The sequence below is a fragment of the Octodon degus genome, unplaced genomic scaffold, assembly GCF_000260255.1.
Source record: "Octodon degus isolate 3935 unplaced genomic scaffold, OctDeg1.0 scaffold00009, whole genome shotgun sequence".
In the NCBI taxonomy this organism is placed as follows: Eukaryota; Metazoa; Chordata; class Mammalia; order Rodentia; family Octodontidae; genus Octodon; species Octodon degus.
In genome coordinates, this window is record NW_004524585.1 from 29,595,880 (window position 1) to 29,614,758 (window position 18,879).

At 44.5% G+C, this 18,879-nt stretch overlaps 1 protein-coding gene across 1 annotated transcript in view; it reads right to left on the minus strand.

Annotated features, from left to right (window-relative positions):
- Window positions 1-853: 853 nt before the first annotated feature.
- The window catches only part of Rhobtb3 (Rho related BTB domain containing 3), a 64,356-nt gene continuing 46,330 nt past the window's right edge, over window positions 854-18,879 (minus strand). The window contains exons 9-12 of the mRNA XM_012512929.2: window positions 13,861-14,034; window positions 10,525-10,691; window positions 5,872-5,968; window positions 854-1,239 (exon numbers count right to left, since the gene is read on the minus strand). Of these exons, the coding sequence (XP_012368383.1) occupies window positions 1,124-1,239; window positions 5,872-5,968; window positions 10,525-10,691; window positions 13,861-14,034 (554 nt within the window). The 3' untranslated portion in view covers window positions 854-1,123. The remainder of the gene's footprint in view (window positions 1,240-5,871; window positions 5,969-10,524; window positions 10,692-13,860; window positions 14,035-18,879) is intronic.

Below are 18,879 nucleotides of genomic sequence, written 5' to 3' on the forward strand. Positions count from 1 at the left end.
CCACTGGCACACTAATGCTTAGCAAATATAATTTTTAAAAAGTTGCTGAGCCTTTAGAGCAAATTCTTCAGAAAGCATCCCTTCCTGTGTGCTGCTTTATAAATGTGCATTGAAATTAAGCTGGTCAGTCCCTCTTAGCAATACCGTGGCCTTACACAATGATCAAGAAAGTACGTATTCTCCAGAATAACTAGAGCCAGCACTGGGCTGTAAAGCTAATCCAACCCAGGTGATTCTCATGCTCCAAGGAGGGGGCAGCAGAGGCCCTAAGGGGGACAGACACCCCAACAGCAAAAGTCTCCACCGTCCTCCCCCATGCCCACAAGCTGCCCTAGACTCCCTGGACACCAGTGCCTCTTTTCAGCTCTCAGAGAGCATGAGGTCTGAGCAGAAAAACGTGGTGTTTTCCTGTCAGGAAATGCACATAATTTTAGGAGACCAGTGCAAAGGGAAAGCAGGGGCCCATCTTCAAACATGATTAAGAATTTCAGGACAGCCGCAGCCAGGCCCCGAAGTACTAGATGCCCTCCCAAGTGTGGTGCCCGTGTGACTGGAACAGCTAGGCCTGGCCAGGGTGCCCGCCGGTCAGAACCCAGAGAGGAGATGGAGCCGCAGCGGCATGATGCTGATTCAAACGCTGACACTAGTTTGGGACCAACTAATGCATCTCTCAAAATCCCAAATTTTTACTTCAAAAACTTCATGCCGGGGTGGTTAGTCTCTTCCCTTAAATTTCTCATTACAGAAATAGTTACAGAGGACCCTTCATTGCCCTTATTTTAATACAGCAACTAATCAGACATGATAAATTTCTGTATTCATCCTAGTTGATTGTTTGTTTTTTTTTTTTGAAAAATGTAAGCATTTCTTGACCAAAGCCAGAGAACATCTCAAAGGGAAAACAGCTGTACAACTGTTTCATATTCTAAAGCCTTAGTTTTAGTCTGTGTTATACTTTGTTCCCTTTGAAGAATACAGTTGTAGGTTTTCCAAAGAGAACAAACACATTAAGCTGAGTTGTTTTAAACATCCACACTGGCATTCGGTCATAAGAATTTCATAAATCCAGCAACACCCCATTCCTCCTAATAGTGAAAACGCGGATGGATATAAAAGCTCCGGGTCACATCACTAAGCAGCGACACTTCCGGGAGTGGATATACTTCCTGTATTCGGCAAGCTGCTTCAAGTACAAATTTGACGGCCATCTGTGCTTTTCAACGAAACTGCGTTCTTCCACTAAAATTCGAAGAAAAGGAATGTTAAATGAACGTATTTTATTTTAGATCGTTAAGATATTAACTGATTTTCTGCGTGACAGATGAAACCCAAGCTCTGTTATATTTCCCCTACCCTTCCTGGAAGGGTTCCAGAATGATCTAATACAATTTTGGCTAAACCAGTCCCCAGCACTTACGCTGTTACATGATTTACGATTACACGCATCTCGCTCGCCCAATGCTTTATCAAATAGTTTATTTCCCTTTGTTTTTTAATACAACTTTAATTTTTCCTGGAGATAACAGACTCATTGGTTTAGTTTTCTTTGCAGCTAACTCAGACTCCAAACTCTGTAAAGTCCTCCTGCCTGTGTTTCCAGCCCAGCAGTCGAGTCTACCCAACCCCATGGTGGCTACTGCCCTCCAGAGGTCTGCCTGCTCCTGCGCGCCCCACACTCCTGCCCATCTAGGCTTGCTGAAGCTTTCTGCTGAAGCTTCCAGGCCTGAGCTCTGGCTCCTTCACTTTATTCTTTAGTTTTGGGGAAACACAACCTTTGATAGCTTTCTGCAAAGGGTACCTGAAAAGTATTTCTGAGATCCTGTTGGTGATGAAATGTCTTCAGCTAGTCCTCACTCAGGACTGACAATTTGGTTTGGTGTACAATTCCAGACTGAAAACTCCCGTCAAAATCTTGAAGAGGGTACTCCACTGGAACTCCTAGTTTCCCAGGTAAAGAATTCCACTGCCATTCAGACTCACAGTCCTGGGTAGGTGTGAGTGTGTGTGTGTGTGTGTGTGTGTGTGTGCGCAGGCACGTGTGCTTAAATCCTGGAAACAGATTTTTCCATTTATACTTAGTGTTCAGACATGGACTGATGCACCTTGTTCATTTAGCTGCATGCGTAGCAAATCCTTTCAGGGTGCTGACTTGCATTCTCCAGGAGCGGCATAATTTGTGGCAGCATTTCTTTGGTAAGTTCCTCCGCTTGGTTTTCTATACGAACTTCTGCTATGTACTGCGTCTTCCCGACTGAGTTGCCAATTAAAGAAACCCAAACAAATAAATAAAAAAAGAAAACTGGCTCTCCCACATCTTTGCTCCTCTAAATTCTTTTTTTTTTCCTGCTGGTATTTGTTTCCCTTTTGGTGTCTATTTTTTGTGTCAGCAGTTGCTTCACTTTATCTTTGACTTCCGAGGGTCTTTTCATAGTTAAGAGCATGATGCTGAAGCGGTCTGGAAGCTTCTGAGGCATGGACAGGACACGCCTAGCAGGATTGAGCAGACACACCTGCCCACACGATGGCCACATGTGTCTTCCCTCAGGACCAGAGAGGCCGCTTCCACTTCATCCCCAAGGGACGTGAGCCAGGCTGGCAAGGGCCATCTGCCGGAATTCTCGAACCCAGATAGGGGAAGGAGGCTGCAGCCTTAGCGACACACACGCCCCTGAAATGCCACGCTCCAGTGGGGCTCTTCACCCCAATCTCAGCTACACCCAGACTCCATGATTCTGTAAGTTCCATATGAGTGATTTCTCCAGAAACAGACTTCTATCTCCTGTAAAGATGGGAATTACTCACTTGTGTGTGGAGGAGGCAGCCAAAGCTTCTTAATCAATATCCAACTAATTCCACCGTTTTCTTCTCCAGCTTCATCCTAGCCTCAGACACACCTAGCACCGTGAACATCTAAGACTTTTGGGGCTCAGGTGAAGAGGGGCTTTGCTCCCCTTCTGTGTGCACTGAGCGCTCTTCGTGCTAAGCCAGGTTTCACTCCTCTGGCTGTTTCGACCTCTTCCACTGGAATCTGGGTAAGTGAAACCTGACCCCAGATGCAGGGCCTGGATGAAAAGAGCCGGGTTGCTCAGGGGAACGTGTCCTTAGAGTGCCAGTGGACGCAAAGGTGACCGACATGATCCCTCAAACAGTGATCACAGATGAGTCTGGCAGCCAGCAAAAACAAAAACAACACAAAACCTCCCAACCATGTAATACATGACACACTATTGGGCTAAATTAAACTGTGAGGAAAATAAATCCACGGGCACCAAGGGTAACAAGCGCCTGTGTGTTGCTGGCCTCATGAAAATATCTATGTGACGAGCTACTGGACTGGGGTCTGAGGTATCCACGCCCACACAGATGTGAGCTCTTTTCCAGGCCCTCTGATTTCTAAACACTTCTAAAATCAAAAAAATTCTCAGTCAAAACAATGTGTAGAATTTCAATGATAACTTGATAACTTCTGATACTGAGAATGGCTAATCCTACAAGGCAGCTGTAAGGAAACTGTGACAAGAACACTTCGGAACTTCCGGTGACCATGTAAGGTAGGCCAGGTGTAAGGTAAGGCAAAGAGGAGGTGCCTGCGACACCCTGAAAAGGACACATGCCTTCCAGGGCTGGCCGCTGCCCGGTTCCTAGGCTGTGTGGCCAGGGTTACACAGGAAGTTGGCAGAGTGTCCGTGTCTCTCAGCTTTTCAAAAGAGGCCAGAGATCTAGGGTCTTAAAACAGCAATACAAGAAGTGATCAAACTACATAGGGAATATTTGATTTTTTAATAAAATTATTGTAGTAAATGACCCGTTGCCATTAATTCTCCTCAAAACATGTTCTCTTGCTTCACCCTTCCCCCATCACTGCCTCTTTCTGAAGCAGTTCCGGGAGTCCTCTTTCATGAGTGTCCTTACAAGTCTGACTGAATTTAATCTCATCATTTTTTCCTAAAATTTTGTTTTATTTAAAAAAAAATACAGTAAGTGCTGCTGCCAAGTACTATCCAGGGAAAGGCAGGCCCACAGATGCCTGAGCGTGTCCTCATCACCCTGTGTCAGACCAGGCACCATGTGACGGCTCGCGCTTGCCCAGAGTCAAAACGGCCACGAAAGGGAGACGATCTGAACTCGTTCAGGACATCCAGGCAGCCACAATGGCGCACACAGGACACTAGCGAGAGAGGGCTCCAGATCTGCTGCAGAAAGTGGCAAGAGCACGCGAGAAGTGTACCCAGAGCAGGGGAGGGTTCTGACAGGAAGTAATGGCAACGCATCTCTTACTGCAATAATTTTTTTAAAAAATTAAATATTTACCATATTTTTGATCATGCCTCATAATACCCTAAAAATAAACATTTAAAAATAAAGTTCACATAAACGTCCTTGACAGGCTACATCAAATCCACAGACTTCCGGTTTGTAACCACTGATTTGGAGAGTTCAGTCCTCCCTTCCGCAAGAGCTTTTTCTTCTCCTGAAGACCACACAGCAGAGCCTGCTGCCGGGTAAAGGCACCATGGCGACAGCTCTGAGGATGCCTCAATACCAGAGAACAGGGCCAAGTGCCGCTGCGGCCTCTGCCCCTAGCTCCGTCAGCTCCCGGCTCCTGGCAGCCCTCCTGCCACCATGCCACCCGGCCACCCCCAGCTTCACAGGCAACTGTAGATGTAATGAAATGTAACCCAAATTAGTAACCCAAGAGCATATGGAGCACCTTCCCCCCAGGTTGTAACAATACTCCACGCATGTCCCACGGCTCTACACAGTGTAAGCAGAGCATGATCTTACCCTTCTTTATAGCGAAGGTGACCTAAGTAGTATCGTGAAAATGGGTGTAAAATGCAGATATCTATTTCTCAAGGAATAACTATAGAAGAACGTTCCTGCTGAGACACCAGAAGCAGCCTTACCTTGATGAACAGACTTCATCTTTCCTTCAAAGAATAGTTAATAACACCCACCTGAACAGCTGAGCACTGGCCTACAGAGCGTCCCCGAGGACGCGATCCTTGCTGGATGGCGCAGTAGACCTGCTAAAAGGTGACTGTGTGCTTCTGTGTTTTCACAATGCTATGGGTGGCTGAGTGAAGAGACTTTCACATCTTTCACTAGCAGTCTTTTTTACTTGATAAAATTTTATGTAGAACTCTAAGACCTTCATGTATCTCGCTGGAAATTTATTTGGCCAGGGTTTGGAAGTACTGGCCAAGTTTCTTTCAAATTTCCTTGAGTCTATGGTGGATGACGAGAGCAAAGCGCCGTACCCGGGTGTCCTATGCGTCTGACTGCTACTCTATGGCTATGCTACTTTCATTTTCCTTCTGCTTCTACAGCCCTGGGAATCTCACCCTTTGGCTGCTTTTAATCTTTATAATTTACAAATACGATACATAGAATTCACAACAGCAAGTTTCATAATGAACAAAAAATTATTACTCCAAAGTAATATATGGGACACCTATGAGAGAAACTTACTAGATATAGACACCTAGTACAATAAAACTATATTTAATAGTAATTGAAATTTAAGTATTCTTGTTTTAATTTTGCTTCACATTTAGTGACAACCAAGATCTCATTTATCAAAACTAAATGCCACCTGAGGACACTTCTGGCCACTTTTTAATCTATTTTTTACAAATGCATTTAAAAATTGAATGGGAGTTATAAAATAATTATTAGAAAAGGTCTTGTGTGACACAGGTCGAGCTGCTTATGTAACACAGGTGACTATGAATTACAGTGTCTTTAATCACCTCACTGCATAATTTAAGAGATATGTATTACACTGAACATTACTGTGGTAAAGCCACAGCTTACAGGCTATAATCTCAAACCTAAGAACAAAGAACATAAAGTATTTCTCCCCCCTACCTGAAAGATCTTGAAATTCAGGCTTTTGACTGAAGATGAGGTAGTTGGTGGCAATGAAATGAAGCAGCCAGGTTGAAAGGCAGTCAGAGTGGTGGAACTGCAAGAGAAATGAAAAGGGAACCAACCCTGTCCATCACGGTCATCGGTAGGGTGACCGACGAGACACAATGGTCCAGCCAATACCAGAGCAGGTATCTATGTGCCTATGTACAACGCACCCCTCCAACTATTAGAGTTGCAGGAAGGAGATGGGAACATTGTCAATGAATACTAATACATATACTCATGAAAAAGCTGAATCAACAGCACACAACAAGCTCCGCCTGCCCCGTGGTAACAACCACTGGAGGCGCCTGAGGAATGCCTATAAACTTTAAGCTAAGATCATGGACCTCTTCACCAACTACACTTGTCGCGGAGGAAGATTATGGAAAGCAAGGCCTAACAGGCAAGTGCACTGCAGAAGCAAGTCAGAAAACACTCTGAGAAGAACGCGTCATCAGCCTGAGGGTGTCAACAGTTGTAGGAGGAAGATAGATATCTGGACAGCTGCTTTGGTGGGCTTCCTGTCACGCTGAGTGGACTTCCTGCGTGAGTCTTCTTCCAAGTTCCAGCAGGGACTGGGCAAGGGCAATGAAGACCAACTTGGCCACTGGCATCACAGCCCTGGTGCCACTCAGCGTCACCAGGCTGTCCAGCCCCCAACTGTGGGTAACAGTGACTGGCTGGTAGGCAACTTGCTCTGTGAATAGTTTTTCTTTACTACTATTATTACTGTGATGCAATAAGCATGGTATAAGACAGTGTAATTATCTATGGGTGCTCAAGTTTAGTGCATAGAAAATGTATGTAAGTCAGTAAACAGAGCCACTGTCCATTTCCAGAATTGTCCTGTCACCCCAAACTGAGTCTTTGGTACCTTTTAAACAGCATCTCCCCTAATTCCCTACCCGTAGGCCTTGGCAACCACTACCTTACCTTCTATCACTACAACTGCGACTACCCTAGACACTTACATAAGCACTGTCCTTTCTCTGGTTTATTTCTCTCAGCATGGTCTCCAAAGTCCTATCCATGTGACAGCACATACCAGAACCCTTCCTTTCAAGGCTCGCATTCCGCGGTCTGTCTTCACTACCTTTTGCCCATGCGCTTATCCTTAGATGAATGCCATTTTGGCTAAGTACAACTCTTAAGAAAACTCAAAAATGTTAGCCATGAGCAACACTAAACTGAAGAAAGAAGCTCCAGGATGGGCCTTTAAGAGAATCATAATGTGTGTCTTCACCAATTTATGTTCAGTATGAAAGCCAAAGTCTTGAGCTGGAAGGGAAGCTATAGTTCATCTAATCTCACATCACATTGTAACAATCTTTTCTTCTCTTATCTCTTAGACGAGGAGGAATATGCTCTCTCTGGAACAAAACACAACTGCAGCTACTTTAGCAGGGGCCTCACTATGAGATGACTAACCCGGAGCAGATAACCTACCACCAGACCCAGCCGTGGCCCGAGGGCTGTGGCTCTGAGAGAAGGGTGCTCGCTCACAGAGACACATGCAGAATGGCAAGACATACCTCAAAAGTAGAATTTTATTTTCCAGAGGATTTAAGACCTCACTATTACAAGCCCTTGGCAAGAGATGGACTGTATCTTCTCATAAATACATTAAAAATAAATTTAGGCTATGAAAACACTAGAAAAAAATGAAAAAAAAGAATTTTTAAACTGAATTTGAAAGACAGCTATTTATTTATCTCGAGCTCAATGTCAATATTGTTACCAACAGAGCTGAGGTTTACTTGATATTTAAATTTGTTCTTCGCCTTAATATTGAATACATATAATTTTAAGATGGCTGCAAGAGAAATGAAGCTCCAAAGAGCCAGGCAGTCAGGGCAAAAGGTGCAGACGCTTTAGAGGACTTCTCTTCAGTGAGCAGAAATATGTACACTGGTGGGCGCAAGCTGTAGGGCGGCAGAGTTCTGTCCTTTGCCCCATCGTGGGGCTCTGGCAACCTGCATGAAGACCTGTGAGAAAGATCTAGAGGGGTCAAGCATCTCCGGCAGTGAATGGAATGGCGAATAGCCACAGCACCGTGAAATGACGCACTGGGTGAGTCTTCTGCTCCCAGGATAAGAGAGGCAACTTTCTCTCTCTCTGTGTCTCTCTGTCTGTCTGTCTCTCTCTGTAGTAAGGATTGAACCCTGAGCCTTTGCATTGAGCTACATCCCCAAAGCCCCTTTTCCTTTTCAAATTTATTTTGAGACAGGTTCTCCCTAAACTGCCTAGGCAAGACCCTTACAATCTTCCTGCTTCAGCTGCCCAAAGTATGGGATTATAGGCGTGTCCCACCACACTGCGCTAACGACGACAGCCCAGGGCCGCATCTGAGGGTTTGAGATGATTTCAAGCAGTCGTCGTTTGTGTATAGACCTGGATCAGTTCTTTGTCACCTCTATTATATCCTAGGGTCTTTGTAGACAGTCACTCACAATTAATTTCTGTAAACGCCATCTGTTCCCTAAAATTAGCAGCAATGTTTTTTTTTTTTTTTTTTTAAATTAGTATTTGTTTGCAGGACATGCAGTTTAAAGTCATCTTGGGGTCTGGGTACTTGCACATAGCACAGCTTGGTTCTTCCCTTTTCTTTCTTCCTCCTCTTCTAAATCCTCTTTCCCCATATTTGTTCTTCCTGGTATGACTGACTTTATCTCATGCTGTGGCATGTAGTGTTCCCATTCCTGAGGCCCCTGTACAAGGAGCATCTTATCCTACTTAGCTCCCCTTCTGCTCTCCTCCCATCCATGTCTTCGTGGGCCCCTGCCCATTTGCAGGAGACCCACCCCTCATCTCCCCATCCATCCTTTATCATGCTGTTTGCACTTTGCCTTATGCAAATGACAGATACTACACGGTATTTGAGCTCAAGTGTCTAACTTACTTCACACATTGTATTTTCCGGGTGCATCTATTTTCCTATAAATGTCTCACATCCATCCTTCTGTGGCCAGATGGTGTTCCATTATGTATAGAAGCCAGTTTTTTGTTTTTTTTAATATCTAATCATTTGCTGAAGGACAGGCAAGCTGCATCCAGGATTTAACTGTTACGAATAGGGCTGCTATAAACACTGGCCTGCATGTACTGCAGTATCATAATGTCTTGAGCTCTTTGGCGAAGTTCCCTAGAAGATGAATAACTGGGTCACATGGAATTTCTAATTTCAGTTCTTTGAGGAATTGTATTTGTTGTACTAACCTACATTTTCACCGATAGGAGGGTTTCCCTCTCACCAGAGCCACACCAGCATGTGCTATTTTTTAATTTCATGGTGGTAGCCACTCTTTCTGGTATAAGATGAAATCTCACTATTGTTTTAATTTTCATTTTTCTAGTGGTTAGGAGGGGGCTGGGGAGATAGCTCAGTGGTCTAAACGCCTGTCTAGTGGTTAGGGATGTTGAACATTTTTTCATACATTTGTTGGCCATTTTCATTCGTTTCTCAGAGAAATATCTATTCATTTCACTTGTGCATGTCTTGATGGGGTTTAGGTGGTCTAATGGTTTTGAGTCCTTTAAATATTCTAGATATTAGTTTTTAAAAACAAGTCCCACCTTAGAAGAGGCCCAGAAGCACCAGGAGGATACTGAAGTGTTCCTCAATCTCCAACTTTTCAAAACTGTACTTGTAATTTGGTGAAATGTACCAGTGAAGGACATTTTGCAAGAATAAATGAAATACAGTAATAGCTCCTACAAATGCCAAGAACTTCAAGATATGCTCACAGAATGAATGAATGAAACAGCAAATCAGCTGAACGTAGTCACATGCCTCAGCATGGACGGACTACCTGCCACTTCCCTGCTGGGAACCCTGACATGTGATCCTTCAGGGAAATTCAGCATAAATTCTATTTCTTTTTTTTTTTGGTGGAACCGGGGATTGAACTCAGGCCCTTAGCTTGCCAGGGAAGCGCTTTTTCCACTGAGCCATCTCCCCGGCCCCTAAATTCTATTTCTTATAGTGCGCACATGACACAGTGTGGTGCACACGCAAGTGACTCTGCTAAGGGTCTCTGCTGGAAAAACCTTGTATCTCTATCACCTTCGAGGGGAACTCGGTAAAGCCCCTAAGGTTTTATTCAACAATAGCCAACGAAATTGTGGAGCCTCATTTAGCCAAATTTCCAGACTGAAAACCAGCATTAATATATGTTAGGCTTTCCTGCTCAGTAAACAGACAGGAAAGACAAAAGAGGCCTTTATTGCAGGCATAGGAAGACCACAGGAAAGGAGAGACGTGGAGCTTCCCTGTGCCTGTAGTAAAGGCCTCTTTTATCTTTTTGTCTCTTTACTGATCAAAAAAACCTAACACTATGTATCTTTCATTTTATTTTATTTCATTCTAGTACTGGGAATTGAACTTAGGGCTTTTGCACTGAGCTACATTTCCAGCCATGGTTTTATTTAAAAAAAAAATTTTTTTTTTTAAATCTGAGATAGGGTCTCCCTAGGTTGGTTCGTTGCCCAGGCTGGGCTCAAACTTGCAATCCCCTGCCTTTCTCTCAAAAAACAATGTATCAAAGGAACAGCACACATTTTTAATCACTGTTTTTGTATCGAAAGAGCCAGCCCCCCGCGGCCAATTACCTTGGCCTTCTTGAGCAGGTCCACGATGTCCAGGTTCATGGAGGCCAGCTCCCTGCTCGGCATGCTCTGCAGCTGCGTGACAATGAAGAGCTCGCAGATGTGCTGCAGCCGTGACACCTGGTACATCTCGGCACAGATCAGCAGACACATGGCCTGGAAAATGCCAGCTGCGAAGGGGGCACAGGAAAGGCAGACGGTAAAACCATGGCAGCCGTCATTATAGACAACTAGGTTAGGTAGGAATACTGTAGGCAGTCAGAAGGGCGGGGCCCTGGACAGGTCAATGCGGAAGGCGAAAGAAATAAGAACTATACATACCAGCAACTGATATTCTAAGTAGGCATCAAGCACCGGGGCGGGGGGCCGAACCTCCTTACGTACCCCTCCCAGGAGAGTCCTTGTCCACCCCACGCACACTTACTATGGAACTTGTTTCTCCATTTGATCCCCATTAATCAATATTGCCCTTTCAACTATATTTGTTGTGCTCTTATTGGCTGACCTTAGTTTTGTCCCGCCTTACACCCAGTCTGTAGTTTGCCATTGGTTCAATGTTACCTAAGCGACTATACTTACAATCTTATTGGTTGGTTATAGTTTCATCAGCCTGCCTCACCTTGTGGCTTTGCCTGACAGATACACTCTTGAGAAGCAGGTTGGTGGGCAAACCACTTTCCAGGCTCCCTGCTGTCCCTCTCAAATAGAAACTTTCTTTCCCTTAATTCTTCCTTAATATTTGGAAGAACATCTAGCAGGTTGCGAGTTTCATTCTCCTATATCAGTATGACCTAAACACACACACACATGCACACACGCACGCACGAAAACTACATGATGGTATGACCCCACGTAGACTAAAGCCTTGAGGCTGGCAGCAGTCTGTACTGTGACTCTTTTACTCTTTTATTGGGGAGATGGGGGTGAGTCAAGGTCTCGCCATGTAGTTCAGGCTGGCCTTGAAGTCACTATGTAGCCCAGGCTGGCCTCAAACTTGCGGTGATCCTCCTGCCTCAGCCTCACCTGTTTTGGGATTATAGGCGTGCACCACAAAAAAGTCCATTTAAACCTGAATCCCAAGAAGAGAAACTGTTTTTAAAAAATTCTCCAGAGAAGTTATTCTCTACCTATCCTTAATAGCGTCAATCCAGAGCTCTCAGGTAAATCTTAATGTTAGTTAAATCATTGCAACTTTTCTTCTTTGGTGCCCAGGCTTGGTTTTGTTTTCATCATGGCAGAATAAATATAACATAAAATTAACCATTTTCAGAAATGATGGGCACTCTACCACTGAGCTAACCCAGCCTTTTTTTTTTTTTCTTTTGAGACATGGTCTCACTAAATTGCCGAGGTAGGCCTTAACTTAAGATCTTCCTGCCTCAGCCTCCCAAAGAGCTGGGATTACAAGTTGGCACCACTGTGCCCAACTTCATTTTAATTATTTTTACATTTACAGTTGAGTGTCATGAAGCACCTTCACTTTGATAAGCACCCACCACTGCCACCCATCTCGAGAACTTTTTTTCATCTTGTCAAACTAAAACTCTAGACCACTGATGATAAGCCTTCTAGAACTTTCCATAATTTCCATAACCAACAGCCTGCTACAGCAAGGAGTTCACTGGTTCACCACAGAGCATACACCCTTACATAATCCCCCACGCTTCCTTTCCTCCCAGCTCAGGCAACCACCTACAGTTCTTCTTTTTTTCAAACACTTAAGAGAAGTCTGCCTTTTCAAGTGGTCCTTTCTTCCGCCTCCCCAAATGCCTTGCATTCCTTTGTAGCACTGGTACCAAGAATACTGGCTATGGCAAAGTTAATAGAACTAACATTCCCTAACTTTCCCAATGCACACATTCTACTATTGGTCTTAGCTCTTCAATTCTTCATCTTCATTTTTTCCATTATACTTTTAAACCAATTTTTAAAGTGCTCTGTTCTGTTTATTGCTTTCCTAAGCACTTTCTCCTAATTAAGAAGGTAAAACCAAAAAGCAAAGTTCAGTTAATCAAATGAGATGATTGAAAAATAAAATTTTCTTATTATTTCAAATCTGCTTGATTTTTTTACTTAATATACAAATTTATGTATATTATAGTAAACAATTAATTTATTTCCACTTTATTTTTGCTAAGTGAAAGAGAAAAGCTAATCCTTAACACTGACAGTAACATCTGGTTCCAAAATATGGCCAGCTGCAAAACCAAAATTAGTTCAGTTTTAAAAAGGAGGATCGGCCAAATAGCGCAGCGGATTAAAGCAGGCACAGGGGCTGGGGTTTCAATCCCCGGGCCTGCTGTGCCGGCCCCACCCCTGGGGCCCGCTGAATCGGCAATTGAGACTGGCCATGGTGGCACGCGCCTATAATCCCAGTTTTAAAAAGGAATATTCTTTTTAGGAACTTTAAAAACCTTTCACTACTTATTTCAGTAAAGAAATCTTCCCAGTTGAAAAATTAAAGCAGTGAATCTGAAGAGAGGCATGAACTAAAATGTATGTTTTCTTCTTATATTTGCTAGGTGTGGGCCAGGCTTTGTGACAAGGTCTCAGGCCTGGGCCTAGGGAGGACAGCTACACAGGACATAGTCTTGCAGTGTTTGAGACCAGAGCCACCTGGTGGCCTAAGGGCGAAGAATAATACAAGGGCTTTTCATGCCTGCATCACAAGGCTTTATGCCTATTGCAAGGCTCTGCTACTTCTCCAGGGAACCTTCAGCTAAAGAAAATTTGCAGTATCTGTTCAAGCTGTAGCTACGACTGATGGGTGGTTCCTGGTCAAAGACAATCTTCTGTTAGTGAATGTGGAAATAAATCCACAAGTTTTCAGAAGTTAGAATAATAACAATCTGACTTTACAAGTCAGAAGGGGCCTTTGAACATCCCGTATCCTCTGACCGAAGGAAACATGGGCATATCCGCACATAGAAAGCCCTAAAAATGCCTCAGTCAGAGCTCAGACATAAGAGCAGTTATCCAACCCTGGGGAAGAGAGAAGGATCTTGTGCTCCAGAAGCCCTCCACCTCAAGCTCCAGAATTAGCCAGGGGTGCCCAAAGCACCTCCCTGTTCAGGTGCCCACAGGGATCGCACGCTGGTGCTGGATGGGACATGAAGTCCTACGTATGCTTGAGTCTGAGAGCCCACAAAACGCTGTCCATCACTGTCCTTGAGCTGACTGAAACTTACTGCCCCAACACCACCTCCAGGTGTTTAGCACGTGCCGTGATGTCAACTCTGATAGAAGTTACAGGAAAGCAGATTTTTACAGGAAGGAACTTATCACAGTGAGCATTAATAATAGAAAGAACTGTGAGACATTACACAGAATACTACTCACCTGGGCAACAGGAGTCTGTGTACAGGTATTCTAAAAAGGACAGGAAAGTCTCCTTGGAAACGCCATAAACTGGAATCAGGACACTCTTTGCTTCCATGTAATTGCCATTAAACATGGCCGCCATCACCTCACAACGGGCCACCAGGATGGCCCTGTGGGCCGGCACTGTTGTACCTGAAGGTGCAAAAGGGAGACAAAGACAAGTAACGTAGCCTTGCAGAGCGACGATGCTGACAGTGCCCTAGAGTGGTACTGTGTTAGGTGTAGCTCAGCTCATAAAACCCAATTTTCTAGTGGTGACCAACATCACTCTATGGGCCGGAGAAATAGCTCAGTAGAATAAGTACTTGCCTGGCAATCATAGGTCCTGAATTCAATCCCTGGTACCGCAAAAAAAAAAAAAAAAAGTTTTCCAACATCACTTTAGAGATTCCTCAGTTTTAAGTTGAACAATAGAGTTCAGAAGTTGACTCTGAATCTAACAATTTGCAAATCAAGCAGCTATGTGGTTTTTGGGTTTTTCCCCCCATTTTATGTATTTGGTACAGGGTCTCACTATGCAGCTCAGACTCGTAGTGATCCTCCTCTTTTCAGCCTCTCCAGCACCGGCATTACAGGCGTGCGCCATCATGACCAGACTCATTCGCCGCTCAGCGCCCCCCAGGGCACTGCATGCAGGACCAAAGATCAAACCCTGGTCCCTGAGCTTTCCAAAGCAGGCACTTAGTCCGCTGAGCTATCTTGCTGGCCCAGGCAGCCATGTGTTTTTAACTTATATTTCTTGAAGGCAGAAACACTGAAATTGTACATTTTGGTTTATGTTTTAAATGAAACACCTCTCCTTTCTAACTGGCTTGAAATACCACCACCGCTTCCCATGTTCCTCCAAAGAATGGTCTTGGCCAGGGTGGTCTACATCTATGATGCTCCTCAAAGCTCCATGTAGTCACTGGCAGGGCGTTTGGAAGGTGACAATTATGGGGCGCGGAGCTGACTTGTTTGGGGCAGTCTGGCCACAGTGGCATGGCCAGGGGCGGGGGGACGCACCTCTCCTCCTTACTGCCCTGGTTCCTTTGCTTTCTGGCTGTCCCAATGTGAGCAGCTTTTCTCTGCCCAGAACTTTCTACTATGACTGCCTGCCTTGGAGCTGGCCTAGTACGCACCAAGAGCAGGAGCCAAAAACAAACCTTTCCTCTTTTTAATGAGTGGGTGTCACATACTGGGTCCCAAGAATGAGAAAGTGACAGAAAGACCACAACCAGGGAACTGTACGGAGCAAAGCAGAGCAGTCCATGTCTCGCCTCACAGGAGAAACGGCGAGAAAGCTCTTGTGCGCTGAGCAGGGAGCCTCTCACATCTGAGGAAAGAGTGGAAGCTGGTGACCCTGCTGCCCCACACCCTGTGGCTCTAGAAAACTCACTCTCTTCCACATGAAAATGTCCTCTTCTGGGAGAGCCAGCCCTCTGAACCGTCAAGGTGCCCTAGCTCCATACCCCAAACTGAAGCTCACTGAACTAAACTGACTCTCCCGGGAAAGCGAAGTTCCTCAGCCACTGCACCACCATGCAAAGAAGTGCCAGGCGGGGACACAGGTGGCCAGGGACCTGCGAGGTTGGGAAGCCGCTGTTGCCTAAGCAGACCACATGGTCAGCCATGCCACGTCAGCCTATATCTGGGCCACAGACGTCATCAAGCAATCACCGCGTGCAGATTGCGGGGCTGGGAATCAAAGGTACAAAGAGTAGGACTCCAACTCGACTCTTGCTTTGGAACAGGACCCCCCCAGAAGAGTGAACGCTGTCCCCTCCCTGAAGGTGACTTAGGCAGGTGAAGCCCTCTTCTCTGTGCATGGATTTGCCTCCATGTCCCTAAATCTCGAGCATATTGGCTATACGGTCTCCCCTAAAATATTTATAATTATTGCATTTTCTATCTCTTTCAAACCCAAGCAAAACCCTCTTGGTTCAGGGAAGAAGAGGTCCTTTACTGCACCTAAGCCTGGTGGTGCTCACCAAGGCTGACGATCCTTCACGACTCAAAAGCAGCCCCTGACACGGGCAGCAGCGCCCAGTGCCGTGATGTGCACAGCCATGTGGCCCAGAAGGCCAGAAAGCAGCCTGGAGGAGCACCCGCCCTCCCACAGACGGCCCCCAGCAGCAGGCACCCCCTTGTCTGCACACCTCCTGGCCTCCTGCTGCAACGCAGGCCGCCCACCGAGAGGAGAGCAGCTAACAAGGAATTCAAACAGGTCATGCAATGTGACCTTTAACATTAAGGTTTTAAATAGTCAAGATAAATAGGGTATTACTTTAAAAAAGAAACGGAAAAAATGGAAAGTGAAGATTAAATGAACCAGGTGATCCACTGTGTCAGGTACACAGTAGGTGGAAGCGGAATTTGATAAGCAGACCTTGGCATTGTATCAGATGCTCTGTCGGAGCTATATCACAACAGCATTACAAACCCACAACCAAACACTCACTACCCTGAGGCACTTTTAGGCCCATGTTCAGCAGAGAATTTCACCCGGAAGACCATTATACTTCCCGCTAGGGAGACAGCAGCTTTGTTACTTAGCTTTTTAATATTTTAGAGTTATAATTGTTTTTAAATTTATGTATTTGGTACAGGGTCTCACTACGCAGCTCGGGCTCATAGTGACCCTCCTGTTTTGAGCCTGTCCAGTGCTGGGATTACAGGCGTGCACCACCACGGCCAGGCGTGGTGGCCGGCTCAGCACGCCAGGGGCAGGGCCAGCGCAGCATGTGGTGTCGGGGATTGAACCCTGGTCCCTGCGCTCGCCTAAGCAGGTGCTTAGTACGCTGAGCTATCTCGCAGCCCTCGAGTTATAAACTGTGCTGTGAAAGGTAATGCAATAGTCCCAGCATAGTTATGCACTATAATACTGCAAATAAAAATACCTGCTGAAAGAACATAAACCACTGCTTCAGCAAACTAGCAACAGGATATTTAGGGGGAAAGGACACCAATTTTCTAGTTAAAACATAAATATATACCATGAAATTGTTAAAGCCAAACTACTTTTTCTTTGTAGTATTCAGACGATGCTTTAAGAATATTTTCTTAGGAAAATAACACGAAGAGTGAAACAAAACACCAAAGCCCAAATTTTTTGGGTCACTGTACATAAATTCACATATTAAAACAAAACCCTTGCATTTGTCATGCCCTTTTCATATACAGTCCAGGTTTCAAAAGTGAAGTTTATATAATTACATCTGATTTCATTCAGATGTAATTCTAAAGGATACGTATTTGGGCACAGTGCAGATGGTTTGAGGTCCCTCAGATTGATTCAGGAGGGCAGCAAGGCCTAAAGGGAGTGACCACACACGCTTTGAGAGAGATTTAGGGAACAGTCACTACGTAAGGTAACAGGAAAAGAATGCTATAAAAGAACTCTTCGTGTGACACAGATTCAAAGACAAGAAACTCTTATCTTTCTACATCATACCTGAACATTTACCAAGGCTTACTTTAGGAGTGTACTGCTATAGTAACTTTTTGTCTTTTTTCTTTTTTGGCAGAAGTGAGGATTGAACACAGGCCCTTGTGCTTGCCAGGCAAGTGCTTATTCTACTGAGCCATCTCCATGGGCCCTATAGTAACTTTTTGTGAAAAAACAAACTGACAGTGAAAATCTACATATGTGAGGGCCTGCTGCTATTACAGAGACAGTCCCCTACCCTAGGGCTTTTACATTCCGGCTGGTTGTCGTTGGTGACCTGGAACATTCTACAGGAAAAAGTGCAGGAACCTGCGGGGTCCACTGCCCCCACAGGGCAGGGGCACGGCTGCCAGTCAGGTATTGCTCGTCCTCTGCACCGACCATCTCTGCCTTGTCACCACGGACCCAGCAGAAAAGGGAATCCCTATATTATAGGTGAGGAAACAGATGCTCCCCATTATGAATGGGAAATTTCTGTTACAGTGTCAAGATTACTTATCAAAGTCCATGTATATCTGCTATCCACCTGGTGTTTCTGGTCAGTCTTAGAGGGTCAACAGGGAAGTGACACAGCCACATCTATAGGGGAGTATGTGCACACCCAAGCGAAGGTCCCCGCTGGTCTTTCTGGCCTCATCGCCTACCAGGGGTCCACTCTGCTCCAAGCTGTCCAAAGCCCTGTTCTCCCCTTCCTGTGCTCTAGCCTCGTATGAAGTAAAGGCGCATTTATGCTCAAAACCAGAGTGAAGAAGTCCAAGAGTGTTTACTGTTACTGTATGAAGAGAAAAAATTATACTTACATTAACTATTTGATTTAAAATTCTTTCTTGTTACTTCACATAAATTTATACTAAGGATACCAAAGTAAATGAGAATTGTTTCACAAATATGAATCTTTCAGAATGTTTAATTATAAATATTCTATGCAAAGTATATACTGAAAAAATTGAAAATTTAAAACTTCACTATGACTTTATAAAATTTATAATTAAGATTTGAGATGAGTTATTACCCAGGCATTGCTGTGAAGATCTGACTTAAGTCAAAGAACAATAATTTAAAATATAAGAACAAACAGAAAGATAGTCCTTGCTTGTGGATAAGAAGAACCAACACTGTGATAATGGCCATACTCACAAAACTTAATACAGATTCAATATAATACCAATTAAAATACTACTAGTATACCTTATAGATCTAGAGAAAACATTCCTAAAATTTGTCATATCTCATCTCTACAGAGTTCTGCTAGAATCAAGGAACCTACCACACTACTACATTACACATGCTACACCAACAATAAATAGCAGGCTGGGTGTAGTGGCGCATGCCTGTAATCCCAGCACTCAGGAGGCTGAGGCAGGAGGATCACTGAGTTCAAACTATAAAATGAGTTCGAGGTCATCCTAAACTGCGTAGCAAAACCCTGTCTCACAAATAATAATAACAAACTGGCATAGAAATTTCTTGATATCAAAAGGTTCAAGAATAGATTTGGCTTTCAACTTACATAATCTGGGCTTTCGTTTGTAAATTGGAATATTAAAAAA